This window comes from Poecile atricapillus, chromosome 1, assembly GCF_030490865.1.
Source record: "Poecile atricapillus isolate bPoeAtr1 chromosome 1, bPoeAtr1.hap1, whole genome shotgun sequence".
Lineage (NCBI taxonomy): Eukaryota > Metazoa > Chordata > Aves > Passeriformes > Paridae > Poecile > Poecile atricapillus.
Window position 1 is genome coordinate 179633263 of NC_081249.1, and position 18243 is coordinate 179651505.

General features: G+C 44.4%; 1 protein-coding gene across 2 annotated transcripts; it reads left to right on the forward strand.

The window, feature by feature from the left end:
* The first annotated feature begins 15 nt into the window (after nucleotides 1–15).
* Nucleotides 16–17589, forward strand: POLE2 (DNA polymerase epsilon 2, accessory subunit). Of its 2 annotated transcripts, none has more exons than XM_058829295.1 (19): nucleotides 16–167; nucleotides 5408–5508; nucleotides 6367–6442; nucleotides 7424–7501; nucleotides 8169–8262; nucleotides 8665–8739; nucleotides 8984–9067; nucleotides 9551–9607; nucleotides 9989–10037; nucleotides 10930–11002; nucleotides 11500–11672; nucleotides 13211–13300; nucleotides 13474–13528; nucleotides 13865–13924; nucleotides 14022–14099; nucleotides 14482–14590; nucleotides 16191–16367; nucleotides 16470–16537; nucleotides 17409–17589. In XM_058829295.1, the coding sequence occupies exons 3-19, from the start codon at nucleotides 6378–6380 to the stop codon at nucleotides 17425–17427; spliced, it is 1404 nt and encodes a 467-aa protein (XP_058685278.1). In that variant the 5' UTR covers nucleotides 16–167; nucleotides 5408–5508; nucleotides 6367–6377; the 3' UTR covers nucleotides 17428–17589. The 2 variants fall into 2 exon arrangements, with proteins under 2 accessions (XP_058685278.1, XP_058685277.1); XM_058829294.1 differs by lacking the exon at nucleotides 16–167 and adding an exon at nucleotides 3145–3310.
* The last annotated feature ends 654 nt before the right edge of the window (nucleotides 17590–18243 follow it).

Below are 18243 nucleotides of genomic sequence, written 5' to 3' on the forward strand. Positions count from 1 at the left end.
CGCCCTGTCCCGGGCAGCAGTGCCGGGCTGAAGTGTGAGGCGGAATAAACCGTGCGGGAGGATGTGAATAATGCGGGAGGATGTGAATAATGTCCGCGAGAGGAGGAAAGAAGCACCGAGAATAGGAGAGCTAAACGCAAACCACAGGGCAAGAAGGGAAGGAGGAGGTGGGTCCCAAAGCGGGACGGGGTTTAAGGCTTTGGGCAAGGGCATGGACAAGGGGGAATGGCTTCAAACTGCTAGAAGGTAGGGATGGATGGGAGATTGGAAAGGGATTCTTCACTGTGAGGGTGGTGAGGCCCTGGCACAGGTACCCAGAGAAGCTGTGGCTGCCCCTGGATCCCTGGAAGTGTCCAAGGCCAGGCTGGATGGGGCTTGGAGAAACCTGGAATAGTGGAAGGTGTCCCTGCCATGGCAGGGGTGGAATGAGATGGGATTTAATGTTCCTTCCAGCCCAAACTATTCCATGATCGTGTGGGTTCTGTGATAAGCACAGCAGAACTCCCTGTCTCTTTGAAGGTGACACAAGCCACACTCCTGCCAGAAACAGCAGCTATGAAATAGTAGCTGATATTAATTAAACAGTTGGACAGTTCCAGTTCTTACTCTGTTTTATCAACAACTGAGTCAGTTCTGTGACTGAACTCTGTGTCCAGCTAGAATTAATGGAATTCAAAATAAAACAGCTACAGCTCTTCAGAAATAGTAGAGTAGAACCTGGGAAAAATGTGCCCTTTAGCATCTTCTAAAAGGGCATCAGAAAGTAATTGTAAAGATTTTCTTGTGACAGTAGGGCATACACTTCCTCTGTTGGATCTAGGAGAGAAGATGTTAATTACTCACATTGATAAACTGGTACTATTTAATCACAGAATCTCCTGAATTAGAAAAGACCCACAAGAATCGTCCAGTTCAACTGCTGGCCCTGCACAGACACCCCAACAATCCCAGCCTGGGCATCCCTGGCAGCGCCGCCCAAACCCTCCTGGAGCTCCAAGCAGCCTCGGGAATGTCACCATTCCCTGGGGAGCCTGGGGACCAGCTCCCTCTGGGGGAAGAACCTTTCCCTGATATCCAACCTAAACCAGCCTGAGTGGTATTCCAGGTATTCTCTCAGTGGTGACACAGAGATCAGCACCTGTCCTGAACTCCAAAAATGAGGCAATGTGCTGGTGGTGCATTGGGATGGTGGTTCAAATGCAGGAGTCAGCATTTGGAAAAGGTAAAAAAAAACCCATGGGAAGCAGACAAACTCTATCTATAGATCTCCAGGTCAGGTAGAGCTGCAGTGTGCTGTCTCAGGAGATGGGATTTTGCCAGTGGAGCAGTGACAGACATGAAAATGAGCTGTTTGTCAGTGTAACAAAACAATTCCATGCATCCAGGTAGATCCATGCTGGCTGATCCTGGACCACTGGGCTCTCTCCAGTTGCTCTCCAGCCGCTGTGGTGTCCAGCAAAGCCATGGAAGGTGATGGAGACAAAGATCTGGGCATGGCTTGCAGAGCTCCAGATGGCTCAGTGAAACACAAGGCTGCAGCTCATGCTGGAATACTTTTATATCTCTGGTGGGAGGCTCCAGGCAACCTAAGAGAGCCCCCAAATCCAGCAGGATGCTGTGGGAGTGTGCTTTACATTCCCTGTTTGGTCATAGCTTTAGAGAAAACTATTTTTGGACGAGGGGCACATCCCTTCATCCCTTCTCCAGGTGCACCTTCCTTCATGTGGCGAGACAGGAGCTGAATGGCAAGATCAGGTTTTCTTAGAAGGAGAATAAGCAGTAATTTTAGCAAATGAAGGTACTTATGTAAGAATTGGGCTTATAATCTGCACCTAGCTGCATGCCTGCGACGAGAAATGAATCATATTTCCTGCCAAAATATCTGAGACCTGTCAGATGGCAGCTCTTTGTCTGAAGAGAGTAGCAGCAGCTTCACCCATGAGCTCACTCCCCAACGAGGAGCGATTATAAATTATGCAGTTGAGAATGGGCTATAGAAAATAGCTGACATTTTCTGTCTGTCTTTAAATCCCTGCAGTCTTTCGATCAAATTCTGAAGTTGCTTTGTGAGCCTTCTGTGGCTTCAAGCTGCACTTTGAAGGGACGGAGATGAGTGTTTGAATGAAATAGCAGGTATTTTCCATCTGGAGAGAAGGCAGCTACCCCAGAATCCTGGAACTGTGGCTGTCCCTGGATTCCTGGAAGTGTCCAAGACCAGGCTGGATGAAACTTGGAGCCACCTGGGGTAGTGGAAAGTGTCCCTGGCAATGGCAGGGGGTGAGATGAGATGAGTTTTAAGGTCTCTTCACATCCAAAACATTCTGGGTTGCTGTGATTGTGTAAAAACAGTCCTGAAGAACATCCTGTGCTTGCAGGACCAATTCAGAGTTAGATGTATTTGGTGGATGTTTTGTGGCAAGAAAATCTTAAGTGGGAGACTCTGGAATACTGGAGATGCAGATGAACCTGTGCTGGGCCTACAGGGAAAGAGGAGGGAGAAATATTGTAAGCTAAAATACCTGTAAAGGAACAATACCGTGGATAATTGTATTGGGTAACTTGTGTCAGTCACAGCAAGTGTTTTTTATTGAATCAGGGAATTGTTTAGGTTGGAAAAGCCATCTGTGAACATGGAGTCTGACAAAGACACCACTGCCCTATGTCCCCATATGCCACATCCAAATGGTGTTTAAATCTTTCCAAGGATGGGGACTCCACCACTGCCCTGGAAGCCTGTGCCAGCGATGGACAACCCTTTCCATGGAGAAATTCATCACAACTTGAGGCTGTTCCCTCTCCTCCTATCCCTGTTCCCTGCGAGCAGAGACTCCCTCAGCTGTCCCTCCTGGCAGGGAGTTGTGCAGAGCCAGAAGGTCCCTCCTGATCCTCCTCTCCTCCAGGCTGAGCCCCTTTCCCAGCTCCCTCAGGAATTCTCCAGCCCCTTCCCAGCTCCCTCAGCCTCTCCTGGTGCTCCAGCCCCTTCCCAGCTCCGTTCCCTTCTCCAGACACGCTCCATCCCCTCCATGTCTCCTGTCACGAGGGTCCCGGAGCTGCCCTCAGGACTCGCGGTGCCCCAGCAGCGCCAGCTCAGGGCACAATCCCCGCGCTGTGGCTGCCCAAAGCCGGCTCCTTCACCGCCGCCGTTCCCTCCCGGGCCGAGCGGGGCCGGGCCGGGCTCCTCCCGCGGCGGGGCCGGCCCGGCCTGAGGGGGCGGCCCGGCCGCGTTTGGCGCCATCGCCGCCATGGAGCCGGAGCGGCTGCGGCGCCGCCTCAGCTCCGCGTTCCGCCTGCGGGGGCTCGTCCTGCGCCCGTGAGTAGCGCCGGGCCCGGACCCTGCTCCGGACCCTGCTCCGGACCCGCTCGGCCCGCGGGGATCGGCCCCGGGCGGGCCTCGGGCCCGGGCTGCGGCGGGACGGGATGGGGCCGGGGCCGGGGCCGCTCCGCATCCCCTCCTCGGGATGTGCTGCTGCCTTTCCCGTCTCTGCCTCCTCCCCCCGCAGCGAGGCCTCCGGAGGCTCCTCCAAAGCCATCTTTTGCCTGTCCTGCTGCTGCGGTCCCCTTCCATCCGTCTGTCCATCCCTCTCATGACCGTGGGTGCCGCCAAAAGCTGCCCATGGTCTCCCCTTGGAGCCCTCCCTGATGCTGGTGCCGGGTGTTTGGTTGAGTTTTTTTGTCTGCCTCTGACACTGATAACTCTGGGATCTCGTTCCGAGTTCCGCTTGCCAGTCTTGTGCTCAGCATTCTTTGCTGGAGGAAGAAATGGCATTTCCAAAGACAAGGATGCTGCATTTCCAAATATAATAGGATGTATTATTTAGAGATGCCAAGGTCAATGGAAAGGGATTCCTGTTTGCAGTGGAAGGTGTCATGATTTCTAAGAGACTGGGTCTCCCTTTGCTCTTATTTTCCCTTTATTTCTCCTGTGTCAATATCAGTTAAATTCTCTTTCTGTCGTGGTTGGGATGTGATTATTTTGGACAGTGCCCTGATACTTTCATTAGAGAGGAGCACAAGTCCAGAACTCCTGACTCCACAGTTCCATGAGATGAGACATTTTGAAGGTCAGGCTGATAACCAGAATGCCAGTTTGGTTGGCCAACAGATGGCATTAATAAGAAAATTGTTATCTTTAATGTGAGACTCTAGTCTAAGGTTGAGGGAAGAACCGAATTTCTAAATCTTGTGTTATTGAGAATTGAAATAACATCACTGGAGCAGATCCTGTGGGGGACTCTTGGGGTGGTCCTGGGCTGGAGGCCGTGGTGTGTGAGGGCAGCTGGAAGAGCTGGAAGTTCTGCTCTGGTGACATCCCAGCTTCAGGGCTGCACACAGGTTTGGAGTCCAAAATGAGAGGGACATGGAGATGCTGGAATGAGTCCAGAGAGGCCATGGAGCTGCTGCAAGGACTGGAGCCCCTCTGCTCTGGAGCCAGGCTGGGAGAGCTGGGAATGTTCCCCTGGAGAGGAGAAGTCTCAGGGAGAGCTCAGAGCCCCTTGCAGGGCCTGAAGGGGCTCCAGGAGAGCTGGAGAGGGACTGGGGACAAGGGATGGAGGGACAGGACACAGGGAATGGCTCCCAGTGCCAGAGGGCAGGGAAGGATGGGAGATTGGGAATTCCTGGCTGTGAAGGTGGGGAGGGGCTGAGCTGGCCCTGGGTCCCTGGAAGTGTCCAAGGCCAGGTTGGACACTGGGGCTTGGAGCAGCCTGAGACAGTGGAAGGGCCAATTCCATGGCAGGGAGTTGGAATGGGATGAGCTTTAAGGTCCCTTCCAATCCAAACCATTCTGGGATTCCATGATTAGAGGGATTAGAGGGTAGTTTTTGGTAGTTCTAGATACACAAACATTCTTTAAAACTGTGTCGTGGAGAGGATGTGAAGGATTTGGGTTTTTATTTAGCCTCAGGAAGGGAAGATTCATGAGGAGCTAATCCCAGTATTCCTAAAAGTGAGAAGTGTTCTCAAGGATGCACAGTGACAGGGCAAGAGACAATGGGCACAAGCTTAATTTAATTCTTCATTGTAATAGTAATTAAACTTCGAAGCTGATGGAGGAGAGAAGTGCTGGAATCTCCCTCACTGGAAATACTCAAGGCTTGGCTCCACGGGGTCCTTGAGCATAACTCAAGCCCTGCTTTCAGGAGAAGGTTGGACCACTCTGTCTCCAGAATTCCCTTCCAACATGGAATTTTTGTATGAAGCTGAGGTTCTCCACGACTTTCCCCTGATGTTTTCAATCCCAGTGATTTTCTTCTTTGACTTAAACCATTGTGCTGTTATGCAGTACTAATTATTTCTGCTTTTTAACCACAAGCCATGTGGTGATGAGGTGCACACCTGCCAAAATCAGCACAGTTTGTGGAAACTATTGAATATTAATCGCTTTTTGTGCTTTCTTCTCTGGGATTAGGGATGCCCTGAAGTATCTCATCGAAGCTTTCCAGTCCACCAGTGAGGGAGAACTTGATGATATAATTGAAAATGTCATCGATGCAGTTGAAAAACAGCCTTGTAAGTAAACAATTCCTTTTTCTTCAGCCAATTTTCCTGGCATTTCTGATATTATCAAGACAAAGACAGTTACTGGCTGCAGAAGCACTGAGGTGTTATTGTAGTGTAAAGGGTTGATTGAGATAAATGTATATTTTTGCCTTTTACTTTGGTTAAACACTCAAGTTTGCAATGTCAGCAGCAGACATTTGTGCCATTTAAGGAGCTGGCAGTGCAGAATATCCTGACTTTTCCAAGAGTAGTCAAATTTTTCAGTGACAGTTACTAAAACTTTGTCTGGACATCTTTGCACCTGAAACTGTAATTTTAAATATTAAAATGTGAGAGACACTATTCACACATGGAGTGACAGGACACAAGGAATGGTTTCCCACTGCCAAAGGGCAGGGCTAGATGGGATATTGGGAAGGAATTCTTCCCTGGGAGGGTGGGGAGGCCTTCAAACTAATTTCAATTATTGGTTTAAATCCATGAGAACAACAATGTGCCCATCTCCAGAATTGTGGAGTACTTATGGCAGCAATCCGTGTGATAATGTTCTGGAACCAAATTAACCTCCAGAATGTGAAAGCTCAGCTCTAACACACCTGAGATATATTTGGCAGCTTTGCATACACTATAATTGTCTTGTTCTCCATGTTTGGGGAATTCAGGGTGGGCCCAGTGTGTGTGGGGTATTTTTTCCCTGGGAATGTGTCCTTTTGGTGGCAATATTAAGTGATCCATCTGTCTGTCATCACAGAAAACACCTGTTATTTGTGTGTATTCCCGTGAGGAGACTCAGCCACTTGAGGTGGGACATTGGAGACTCACTTCCTTCCTTGCTGCAGGTTTAATCCTTGGGATTTTTCTTTCCAGTGTCATCCAATATGATCGAGCAGCCCTTGGTGGAAGCAGCTGTGCAGGAATGCAGCCGGGCCGCGGATGAGGCGATGTAGGGTGACATTATAAATTCTCCTGGGAGTTCTGGGAGCTGCTGTCATTTCCTTCTTCCTCCTGAACACCAGGCATTTTCTGCCCTGCTCCTCTCACTGCTCTGTGCTTTTGCCTTCCTTTGCTCCAGGTCGCTCCTTGGAGCGTTTGTTCTCCCGGCTGGGCCTCCAGGGGGTCCTGGATATGATCTGACTTGCTGGAATTCATCTGCTGGGGTTGTGTGTGCTGTGTGCCACAGGTTGAATATTAACCAGCACTTCTGGCCATGCTTTATTTGCTTTGCTCTACATGAAAGTTATCTCAGGTTGCTTTTGTTCCTTTCTTTTCTGAAAGCACTTTGGAAAATTTTTCCCTGTGGGGTGCTTGCTCCTGCTTTTTTGTTTAGTTTTTTTGAAGCCCTGATTGATTTCCTTTCTGTGATAACAAAGTGTGGAGCACTTTCTGGAGTTTCTGAGAACTTTGTGATCCTGATGGATGTGTTTCCTTTCGTGTTCACATCGTGATGCAAAGCATGAAAAGAGATGGTTTGATGGGCATGTCAGTTAGATCCTGTCACCCCACAGCCTCTCAGGATGGAGAAGATTTGGGTTTAACTTTGCTCCTTGCCGTTGAAATCTTTACAATGCAGATGGTTTGAGTGTGACTTTTCTTTTTAGTGCTTTTTTGTATTTAATGTAGGGTTTTTTTTCCTCCACAAGTGAAAGAAATCCATATGTACAGATTCTCAGTGTAGAGTCCTGAAGGGAAAAGCTCTACAGATCACAGGGAGAAGTCTTTTTAATTATTTAACTAGAAGATGCAGGAGAAAATAGAATAGAAAACAGAATATAAAGTAGAAAGAGAAATGGTGATGGTAGTGAACAAAACAAATGCCATTTTATCCAACATACTTGTTAGTTTGTTTCATCCACTTCAAGGAGTCACAGAATGGCTGTGGTTGGAAGGTAACATTCAGTTAATGCTGTAACTGTTCTCATTTCAGAGACAATGTTTTCAACATTATTGGAGCCTTTGACATTCCACGTTTTATTTATAATTCAGAAAGAAAGAAGTTTCTGCCGTAAGTCTCCCATATTTTAAGTTTCAAGCACTTCCTGTTTTAAGAGCAAAGCCTCAATTTCTATAGGAGAAGTCTGGTTTTAATCTTTCCCTTTTGGGTCTGTTCAACTGAAGCCTGAGTGAGAAAGGAAATAAATGTTTAAGACCATAAACCAAGTTTATGCCACCTAATGAATAAAAAAGACAGTAAGGCTAAGGAAATACATCACGAAGGGTAGTTTGGGGTTATTTTTTTTCTCACACTGGGCTGTTTAAATTTATTTTTTTAATAAATTTGCTCTGTCTGTTGCCTGTATTTATTTCTTAGTCTGTAATCTTGCAGCTCCCTGAAGCCCTGGGGGTTTTCTAAGGAGAGCTCCAAACGGTAGAAAAGAAAAATTAGGAGCAGCTTTTGTTCACAACTGCTTAAAGGCATAACTGCTTTTTTAAAAATGGATTTCTGCAGAGGCCTCTTTGGGTGGAAGGATAAATCTCAAGGCCTGTGAGTTAGAGGGGGATGAAATGGATGTAGAAATGCAGAAACACAGGATCCTGAGCAGAAACGTCCCTCAGGGAGTACCTAAATCATGCTGTAGCTTTTGCAGCCTCCCAGGCCTTTTAGATCAATAACCCATTTTTATGTGTGGAATATCCCTTTTTAAAACTGTGACTGTGTCAATTCCTTGCAGCCTGTCCATGACTGACCTGCCTAGGCCGAGTTTATTTGGCACTGCCAGGGACAAGGCGGAGCTGTTCCGGGAGCGCTACTCCATCCTCCAGCAGGTCAGCAATCTCTGCAGGTGTCCACAGGGATGTATCCCACATCTCCTTCCCAAAATACATCCTGCTGCTGCACCTCTCTGCCTCACAAACCCTCTGCCTTCCAGCCTGTCACAAATAACTTCCTGTAGCAGCCTTACAGATGCTTTTATGACACTTTTTTTAGGCTTGGTTTAATCACCTGCTGCATTTTTTTAGGTTTAGTTTTATTATCCAGTGTCATTGGTCATCAGTTTCTTGGAAATAAATTCTTGTCAAAAGGACTGAATTATTAAAAGTTGCTGGATGAAATAGAGTGAGAGCTTTCTGAAGTGTTTTGCGTGGTGATTGTAGCAAACTGGCTTTTTAAAAGTTAACAAACTCACTTGTTTTTGAACTGAATCACTTCAATTTTGGTTTCTGCAGAGGATTCACAGACATGAGCTGTTCACTCCTTCACCAGTTGCTGCTCATCCTGATGATAGCAAGAGCAAATTCCAGGTAAAAAATGGAGTTCTTTCCAGTTTTAATCCAAAAAATCACAGCAGCTCTTTATGCTAGCAGCCACTATTGGGAATCTTCTCCTAAGCCCCATTCAGAAATGTGGCTGTGACTTTTGTAATGAGCCTGGCTAATTGGTGGGTTTCTGTAAAACCAAGTCCTGTGTGGGGCTTTGCTTTGCTTGGCAGAAGGCACCTGGAGAGTTTGATTTGATTCTGACTGGATTCTTTGCCTTCCATCCCAGCTAAAGACAGTCGAAACTCTCCTGGGCAATACAGCTAAAATGGAAGAAGTGATTGTGCTTGGGATGATGACTCAGCTCAAGGAGGTGAGTTCCTTTTTATTGTGGAGTCTCTGATCACTGCTCATTCGGTGCTGTAATACATTAAAAAATGAGAAAACTTCAATATCTCACACTTGACCTGTTCTCAGAGACTTCTCTGCAAGCGCTTGGTGCCAGTGTGTGTGGAAAATGTCTTTGTCTTCACACTCTAAAATTTTTTTATGTCAGCAACCAGAAGCAGTTAGGCTTTTTTGGCATGTCCCTTCTTGAGAGGCTGGAGCTTCCAGTGGCTGAGTTTGGACTTGCCAATGCCCTGAACTGTGATTTTAGGGAGGGGAGCACCAGCAATCCCAACTGCAGCAGCTCCCAGGGAAGTGCTGACATACATTTACTATAAACTACATTATTTGCCTGCTTAAACCATTAAACCCAGCCCAATTATTTTTAAATGCTGACTGATAGATGCTTCTGATTGAGGCATTTTTGTGTTTGATATATTTTGCTTTATTAATGAATCCTGTTTTTTAGGGGAAATTTTTCCTAGAAGACCCCACAGGAGTGGTCCAGCTGGACCTTAGTAAAGCAATATCCTTTTGCTGTGATGGAAGAGCTGGAGGAGTTTCCTGTAAACCTGCAGGATTTTCAATTGAACAGTAAATCAATGCTGACCATTAAAAATTACATATTGAGAGCTGCAGCTCTGTCTTTCTCCTTCGTTTCCAATTCCTTGGCTGCTGCAGCTCCTGCCTTTCTCTTTCACTTTTCCTCCCCATGGAAGCAGAGCCTGTTCCAGTTCCTGGGCTCTCTCTGGACTTACCTGCTCAGGTAGCAGGGAATTTCCAGGCTCTTCAGGCAGCCTGTGAACTTTCAGTGCTGTCCAGATCTATTACACCAGCTGGAAAGTAAATTTTAGTTAAAAAACCTGCTTTAAATCTAAGAAAAACACATTCCTTAACCTTCCTGCACCAGTTCCACAGTGGGTTATACACTGAATCCTGCTTTGTTCTGGCAGAAGGTAAAACAGACTGGGTTTATATTTTAGCTTGTAATAAACTATTCTGCTAAAGCTGTGGCTGAGCAGAGAAGTCTCGTTTTAGTGACCAACAGTGACTGAGATTTTTTGCCTTCAGTTTTTTCCAGGACCTGGTGGACTCTAGAGGCAGAAAGGAGGAATTTGAGGGTGTTGGGGGATGTGAGGGTCTGGAGGAGCTTGGAGGGTTGGCCCCCCAGCATGCTTGGAGAAGTTATGTCTGGATTAGGAAGACAGCCTAGAATAACCAAGGGAATGATTTAACAATCTGAAAACGCTGCTTTGTGCTGGCAAGGCTTTGGTCCTTTAATGAGGCTTCTCATTAGGATGATGTAAGGGCTTGCAGTTTTAGCAAAAAAAAAAAAAAAAAAAGAAAGCTATTTCTGTATGTGGAGCATTCCTCTGTGCAAGATCCATGATCTCAGTCTTTTTTCTAGCGTGTTTTATGTTTGTAAGTAGAAGTTGGGAGCAGAAATGAGAGTGGGGGTAAATAAATATTCCTCCTGCTCCTTCTGCTCTCAACAGTGGGATTTGAGACAAGGAGCATTTGGATGGGGTTGCCTTTCCAGGACAGGGCCAGCAAAATGATTCCTGTTCCCCTGCATTGCTCCTCGTTGGCTTGAGGGGGTTGTTCATGTGGCTGTGCAGAAAATCCATTCACAGATGTGTGTGGGGTTTAAAAAAACCCTTGATTTCTTGCTCAGCCCTTTTTCCACCCAGATCATTCCGTGCTCCGGTTCTGTGGAGCTGCCACAAGAGAGGGATTGATGGAGGCTGGGACTGGCAGTGTAGCACTGCTGCCAACTCTCTGACTAATGTCTAGGACATGATGCTGTTAGGAAAACTGAAGTTATTTTGCTGTTCCAAAACCTCCTAGGTTGGTATGAAGATAAAGTTTTTCATGTGAACGCTTTTGGATTTCCGCCCACTGAGCCTTCTGCTACCACAAGGTACAAAAGTGACTTTTGGCAGCCTCACTCCATGTTTTCCTATGGGTTTCTAAGTAAGATCATTGTTATTTTGTAATTTTTCTGACATTCAAGTATGTTATTTTTCCTCCTCCCCAAATGCTTTAAAATAAATATCATTTTAAGGAAGCAATTCTGCGACTTACAGGCACTAAAGTTTGTAGTGTTGGCAGAAAAAACCCTTTGGGTGCTGCATATTAATGGAAATTGGGATGTAAACCCTTCTCAATTGCAAAGCCAGGTACCAGTTACATGGGAATAATAAATTCCTTGTTGCTGGGAGAATGGATCCCTGGGAGAGTGGATGTTGTGCTGGGGCTTGGATGGGATGATCTTTAAGGTCCCTTCTGATAAATTATTGGACAGGTTTTAATTTTAATGAAATTGAAATTAAATTTAATTTTTAATTTAATTAATTTTAATTTTTAATTAATCCCAAGCCATTTTGGGATCCTAACTGGAGCATTTTAATGATGCAGAGCCTTCTATGGGAATATAAACTTCTTTGGAGGGCCTTCCTCATCGTCAGTGAAGGCTTCTGCAAAGCTGAAGCAGCTGGAGGAGGAGAATGAAGATGCCATGTTTGTGTTTGTGTCTGATGTGTGGCTGGACCAAGCAGAAGTGCTGGAAAAGCTTCACACAATGTTTTCGGGTAGGTGAGAACTGCTTTCACTCTAAACTTTGTTTTTATAATGTGTTTCCATCGATTCTTTGTACAAATAGAGTTTTGAGCAGTAGCCATTTTCTGGGCTGGGATAGGAATGTTTTCCTTGCTCCTGAAAGTTCTTCCTGGGTTTATCTTAAAGACAACTCCTTACTTCAGAGAGATGAACGTTGCTTCCCAGAGAGAAGGGCTAGGTGGGATATTGGGAAGGAATTCCTGGCTGGGAAGATGGGGAGGCCTGGGAATAGAATTCCCAGAGAAGCTGTGGCTGCTCCTGGATCCCTGGGAGCGTCCAAGGCCAGGCTGGGCAGGGTTTGGAGCAGCCTGGGACAGTGGAAGGTGTCCCTGCCATGGCAGTTGGAATGGGATGATCTCTAATGTCCCAACCCAACCCATTCCAGGATTCTGGGATCAGTAATGTGGACAACACAGGGCAAAACAAGCATTTATGAATTGCTCCTTTGTATTGCAGCAGTTTTGGAACAGCTTGTCCCTCATGCCTCAGGCAGAATGGAAGTGTGAGAGAGCGACTGGTTTAAAAACAACACCGAATTCAGGGTGGGAAACTGCTCCTCAGCAAAAGGGAACTGGACACAAATCAGCAGAGTCATGCAGAAGTTACAAAACCAGTTCAGTATCTGGGTCAGAGCTGGCAAATCTTTGGGACAGACTGGGCTTGACCCAGGATTGGAAGTGCTGAGGGCAGAAAGGGACTTTGGTCAGTGAGATTTGTGTGCTGGACCCACCAGGCAGAGATGCAGACCTTGCATTTGCTATTTTGAGACTTTAATAGGCAAGTGATAACCTTCTTAATTATAAACGAAATGAGCAGCTGAGGGAGAGAGCAAGGAAAAATATTGATGAGCCATTTCTCTGGGATAAGCAATTCTGTTCTATTTACCAGCCTCTTTGAAAACCAGTGAAGTAAATCCAAGTGTGTCAGGAAAATGGAGAGTAACTGGGATGTGAGATGAATGCCTGAGTAGCTGTTTCTATTTTTATTTCAGGGATGGGAATCAGGTTTCTTTTTTCCCCCCCTTGTGATGGGTGAGGTTGTGAGCTCTCATCAGATCCTCCAACTGCTCAGGCAATTCCAGCTACTGTTGCTTTATAATGCCACAGGGGGAATTGGATGTTGGGAGAGCCCTTAAATTGGAATGATCATGGAGGTTAATAGCAATCCAGTGCTGCCTGCTTGCTGTTTTCCTCTTGAAGGCAGTAATACATTTTAAAATGGCATTATTTATTATAATTGCACGCTGTAGAATCCTCTGACTGGGTCAGCAGCTGGATACACACAAACACTGCTGGAACTCAGCCTGTAAATGCCAGAGGACTCCCTCAAAGTGACATTTGTACATTGCCACCACCTTTTGGAGCTAAAAACAGATCAAGAAAATCAGTCAGGTGTATTAATAGCAGCAGAGCTTGAAGTGCTGTTTCAGTTCCTGCTTTTCCTGGAATGGGCTGAGTGCTGGAAGATGCTGCAGTGAATGGATACACTCACAGATCCTCTCTTTTCCCAGGTTATTCCTCTGCACCTCCCACCTGCTTTTTCTTCTGTGGAAATTTTTCATCTGCACCATATGGCAAAAATCAAATCCAGTCCCTGAAAGGTAGGGAAGTCTTTGTAAACAGCCAGACGTGTGCACTGAATTAAAATAACGATGGCAAACAAATGAAGAGAGCAGAAAACAAACCCTTATTTTTTCATTGCACTGCAGCAGAGGTGGGATTTCACCCAAGGTGTGTTGGTTTCTAACCAGGTGTCGTGTCCTGTTTTTCCCAGGTTCTTTGAAAGCTCTGGCAGATATTATATGTGAATATCCCAGCATCCATAAAAGGTACAGAGAAAGGGAAAAAACTGTTTATTTTGTGAAGCTTTTAATTACTTGAAGAAGCTGAGAGTTACCCTATTTTCTCTGTCTTGTGAGCCAGCTGTGATCAGATAAAAAGCTGGTTTTGTAACAGGCCTGCAGGTTTGTTTGGGAGCAGGATAAGTCTGATTTTATCTAAAATAACTTGGGCATGGAAACTGCTAATGAGGGAGCCAAGGTCTCTCCCTGGGATACTTTCCTGGCTCCTGCTCTCTGAATTCAGAACATCAGACCTAGTTTTTAGGATCAGTTTATACAAAAGAGATTTGTTGAACTTTATTTTTTATTTTTTATTTTTTGCAGTAGTCGATTTGTGTTTGTCCCTGGTCCTGAAGATCCTGGGCCTGGATCTATTTTACCAAGGTCAGTTTGCTTCATTTCCTCATGTCTTGGAATTTTGAGTGAAATTTGAGTTTAAGATGGTAAGAGTCTTTGTTGATACCTCTGCTATTTATTTCAGACCCCCTTTGGCTGAAAATATCACTCAGGAATTCAGACAGCTGGTGCCATTTTCAGTTTTCACCACAAATCCCTGCAGGTAACCATGTAACTGCTAATTTATTATTTTTTTTTAATTTTTTTTTAAACACTAAATTATGTGCAAATATCATTTTCAAAACCAGAAAGATTACAAATTTTTGGGAAAATTTACTTTACATTTTCCAAATCAATAGAATTCTTCAGTTGCATGAATGGTAACTAGTTTTAAATACATTAAGACAGAAAAAAATCAGTGAATAAATGAAGTAGTGCTAAAAAAATTGATATTGAATATAAAAACTGCTCCAAAGCATGTTTTTTTCTGAATCAGAATGGAAATTATTATCTTCATTCAATTTTCTGTATTAGAGGGAGATCAACTTTATAATGCATTATTTTTAGGTTAACCTGAATTAATTTCAGTGCTGTTTCCCACTCAGGATTCAATACTGCACCCAAGAAATCATTATTTTTCGGGAAGATTTGGTCAACAAAATGTGCAGGAACTGTGTCCGCTTCCCAAGCAGCAACATGGACATTCCCAACCATGTGAGTGAGTCGAGTCCAGCACTTTTAGCCAAGATTTTTGATTTTATTGATCAGCAGGGCTGGATTTTGGGGGCTCTGATCCTCATTCTCGTGACACATTGCATGAGTAACCCAGAGGGGTTGTAAGAAGGATTTATACAATCACTATTGTTACTTTTCTTTACATTTTGACAGCAAAATAAACCATGATATTTGAAGGTGGGATTGATTCTGTCACACTGCAGCTGCTCTTGAACACAGAATTTCAGAGCAGCCAACTGTGTGTGCACCAACCATCGATGTCCTGCCAAGAAACACCGATTCCTAAAGGCAAATGTGAATGCAAATTCACATTTTTGAAAGATTTGATGGGTTACCCAGTGCCATTTGCAGTAAAGCAGCAGGTCCCTTTCTCGAAAATTCATCTGCTTGTTTTGTCTCCTCTCTTGAAATTGAAACTCTGCTTCTTTCACATCAGCACAGTGCTCTGGGTTGTGGTTCCACTTAATGAATCCACAGCAGGAGCTGATGGGATTTACTGATTTAATTGGATGAGAACGATCCAGGTAGTCCTGGCTGGTTGCAGTGATGGATGGAGTCTGGTTTTATTTATTTTACAGGAGTTTTTTTGTTTGCTTGCCTCAGAAAGTTGTTTTAGCTCAGTGTCTCTGTGAACACCCCATGAAGTACCTCGGTTTTGTGGGCACATTTGCATTCCTGACACTTCCCTGTCCTCAGCCAGGGCTTTCTAGAAAGGAATCATGAAAGAAATGTAGAATTGCAGCACTTTCTGCAGGCTGTTTTTTGCATACTCCATTTTTCCTCTGCCTTTTTTGCCTATTTTAATTCAGCCATTAGTGTAAAAAAATACAGGGAAATTTTGTCACTGGGAGAGGAAAATCATCTGGGAATCAAATAATTCCTTCAGTTTTGGGAAAAAACTTTTTAAGTGCGGCTCTCATGGTTAACTGGAAAGCAATAAGGAAAATAAAAACCAAAAAATGAAGGGTTGTGGCAGTGTTGGTACATTCTGGGCTGGAGGAACAGGTAAATAGATTCTCCTGGAGAGTCTGATGAGAGAATTTTGACATCTTCAAATACTGGCTGATGTGCTTTAAAAAGGCTTTTGTGTATTAAAACCCTCAAAATTCAAGAAAGGAAAGAGCAGCTCAGTGCTGGAGGAGAGTCACTGCTTTACTTTAGAAATCATTAACAAGCAGAAGGAATGAGATACAAAAAAAACCCCAAACATTTCCAGATTCCAGAAGCTTCTTTATTGTTATTATTACAAACACACTTCATTAAGCACGTGCAGAGATGAACTGAGCTTGCAGCAAATGTTTCAAACCAAGTGTTTGTGGGGTTTTATTTTTTTTTGCAGTTTGTAAAGACCATTTTATTCCAGGGGATAAATGCTTCAAATGTTTCAAACCGAGTGTTTGTGGGGTTTTATTTTATTTTTTTTGCAGTTTGTAAAGACCATTTTATCCCAGGGGATAAATGCTTCAAATGTTTCAAACCGAGTGTTTGTGGGGTTTTATTTTTTTTTTACAGTTTGTAAATGCTTTAACTGTTTCAAACCAAGTGTTTGTGGGGTTTTATTTTTTTTTTTTTTTTGCAGTTTGTAAAGACCATTTTATCCCAGGGGCACCTGAGCCCGCTGCCACTGAACGTCAGCCCTGTGTTCTGGGCCTACGATTATTCCCTGAGGGTTTATCCCGTGCCAGACCTGCTCGTCACCGCTGACAAACACGACCCCTTCACTGTCACCAGCAGTGACTGCCTCTGCATCAACCCTGTGAGACCCCCTGAGCACTCAAATCCCAGATCCCTCACTCCCTGCACTGCATTTTCCTCACACAAATGTGATTTTTTTTTTTCTCCCCCTTTTCCTTCACAGGGTTCGTTTCCCAGAAGTGGATTTTCCTTCAAGGTGTTCTACCCCTCCAACAAGACAGTTGAAGACAGGTAAATAGATTTTTCTGATGTGCTGAGTTTCTGATTATCAGGCTAAAAATCACAGCAAATTGGGAATATTTGAATATTCCAGCAGCTTGACTTAAGAGTTCATACTTAGGCAATGTAACAAATCCAAATGCCCAGAACTAAAGCAATAAATTTAGTTTCTGATTATCAGGCTAAAAATCACAGCAAATTGGGAATATTTGAATATTCCAGCAGCTTCACTTACACTTCATACTTAGGCAGTGTAACAAATCCAAATGCCCAGAACTAAAGCAATAAATTTAGAAATTACAAATATCAATGATGGGAAGCACAATCCAAAAGTAAAAGGAGAGATGATGGAACTGCCTGATTTTCAATGATACAGATCTAATTGGGAAGCAGATTTAGGGTTGATGATTACATAAATTAATTAAATTTAGGAACAATTTTTGCTTCATTTTGTGATAATCATCAAGCCCAGAAGCCACTTGCAGGCTTTTGATGTCACACATATTTTTAAATCTGCACTTGTTCATTCCACCAACTGGAAAAAAGCCAGCTGCAACACCAAAAAAGTATTCAAATGTGTCAAAGGGGTTAAAATGGATGAAAATGTACCTGTTTAAAATAATGATGGTATATAACCCATTAGGAAAAGCATAAATTTATCTTCTCCTTGTTGGAAAGGCCTTCCCAGGGAATTAATAATAGGTCAGCCCATTTAACTTCTACTTGACTATAAAAAATATCACACCATCAGATACTTTAGGTCTTTAAATGGTTGAAAACATTATCAAGTCTTTCCTAGATAAAGAAATAGAATAGCATTGTGAACTCTTTTTAAAAGAAACCTTCTAAGTACTGTTTTTCTTCTTTTCTACTGTATTTTCAGCAAGCTTCAAGGACTCTGAATTTTTGTGGCACTGAAAAAAGGCAGTGAACCCATGTGAAGCCAACAGTAGCTCTTATTTTTTACGTGCCTTAGTTTCATGATATATTGTGGACTTTTTATAATAAATGTCCAAGTCAAAACCGAATTGTTTTGTACACAAATAAACTTTTACAGGAAAAGACACTGGTGTCAGTTTAGATAAGTTGTAAAGTCAGAATGAAAAATAATTGGCAAAACATAAAAAAGGTAAGTGGATGAACCAGCTGCATCAGAACAGGAAATGAGCATCTTTAAAAAAAAAAAAGAATTAAAGTTAAGAACTTGCTGGTGATCAGCAAGGGAGTTTGGAAATGGGGGAAGGATTTTTTCTTTGTCTGGGAAATGCCCAGGGAAGATCTGTGAGGTGTTTTATAATGGCAGCACCTATTTGAAGATGGTGTTATGCAGACAGGACAAGGAGTGCTAAAAGCAAGAACATGATCCTTTAGAACTTCTGGAGAAGGCTGGCAGGAGGAAATCTTGATGGAGGGAAGTGGGAAAGAGCAAAAAACTCAGCCAACCCCTGCTCCAGGTGCTTGTGGGCATGGAGAGCATGAGTGGGGCTGCCCCAAGTGCCCAGGCCAGGTGTGCGTGTCACAGCCCGCTGGGCTGGCATGGCCCAGGGCAGGAACATGAGGGACAGCAGGACACGGGCTGAGGGGACACGGGCTCTGAGGGGACACGGGCTCTGAGGGGACAGCAGGGCTGGGATGGAACCTGGGTCCCCTATGAGACTGGACTGCTGATTTAAAAGTGCTCTATGAGGGGATGGCACTGAAGCTGAGAGCTGTGGGAT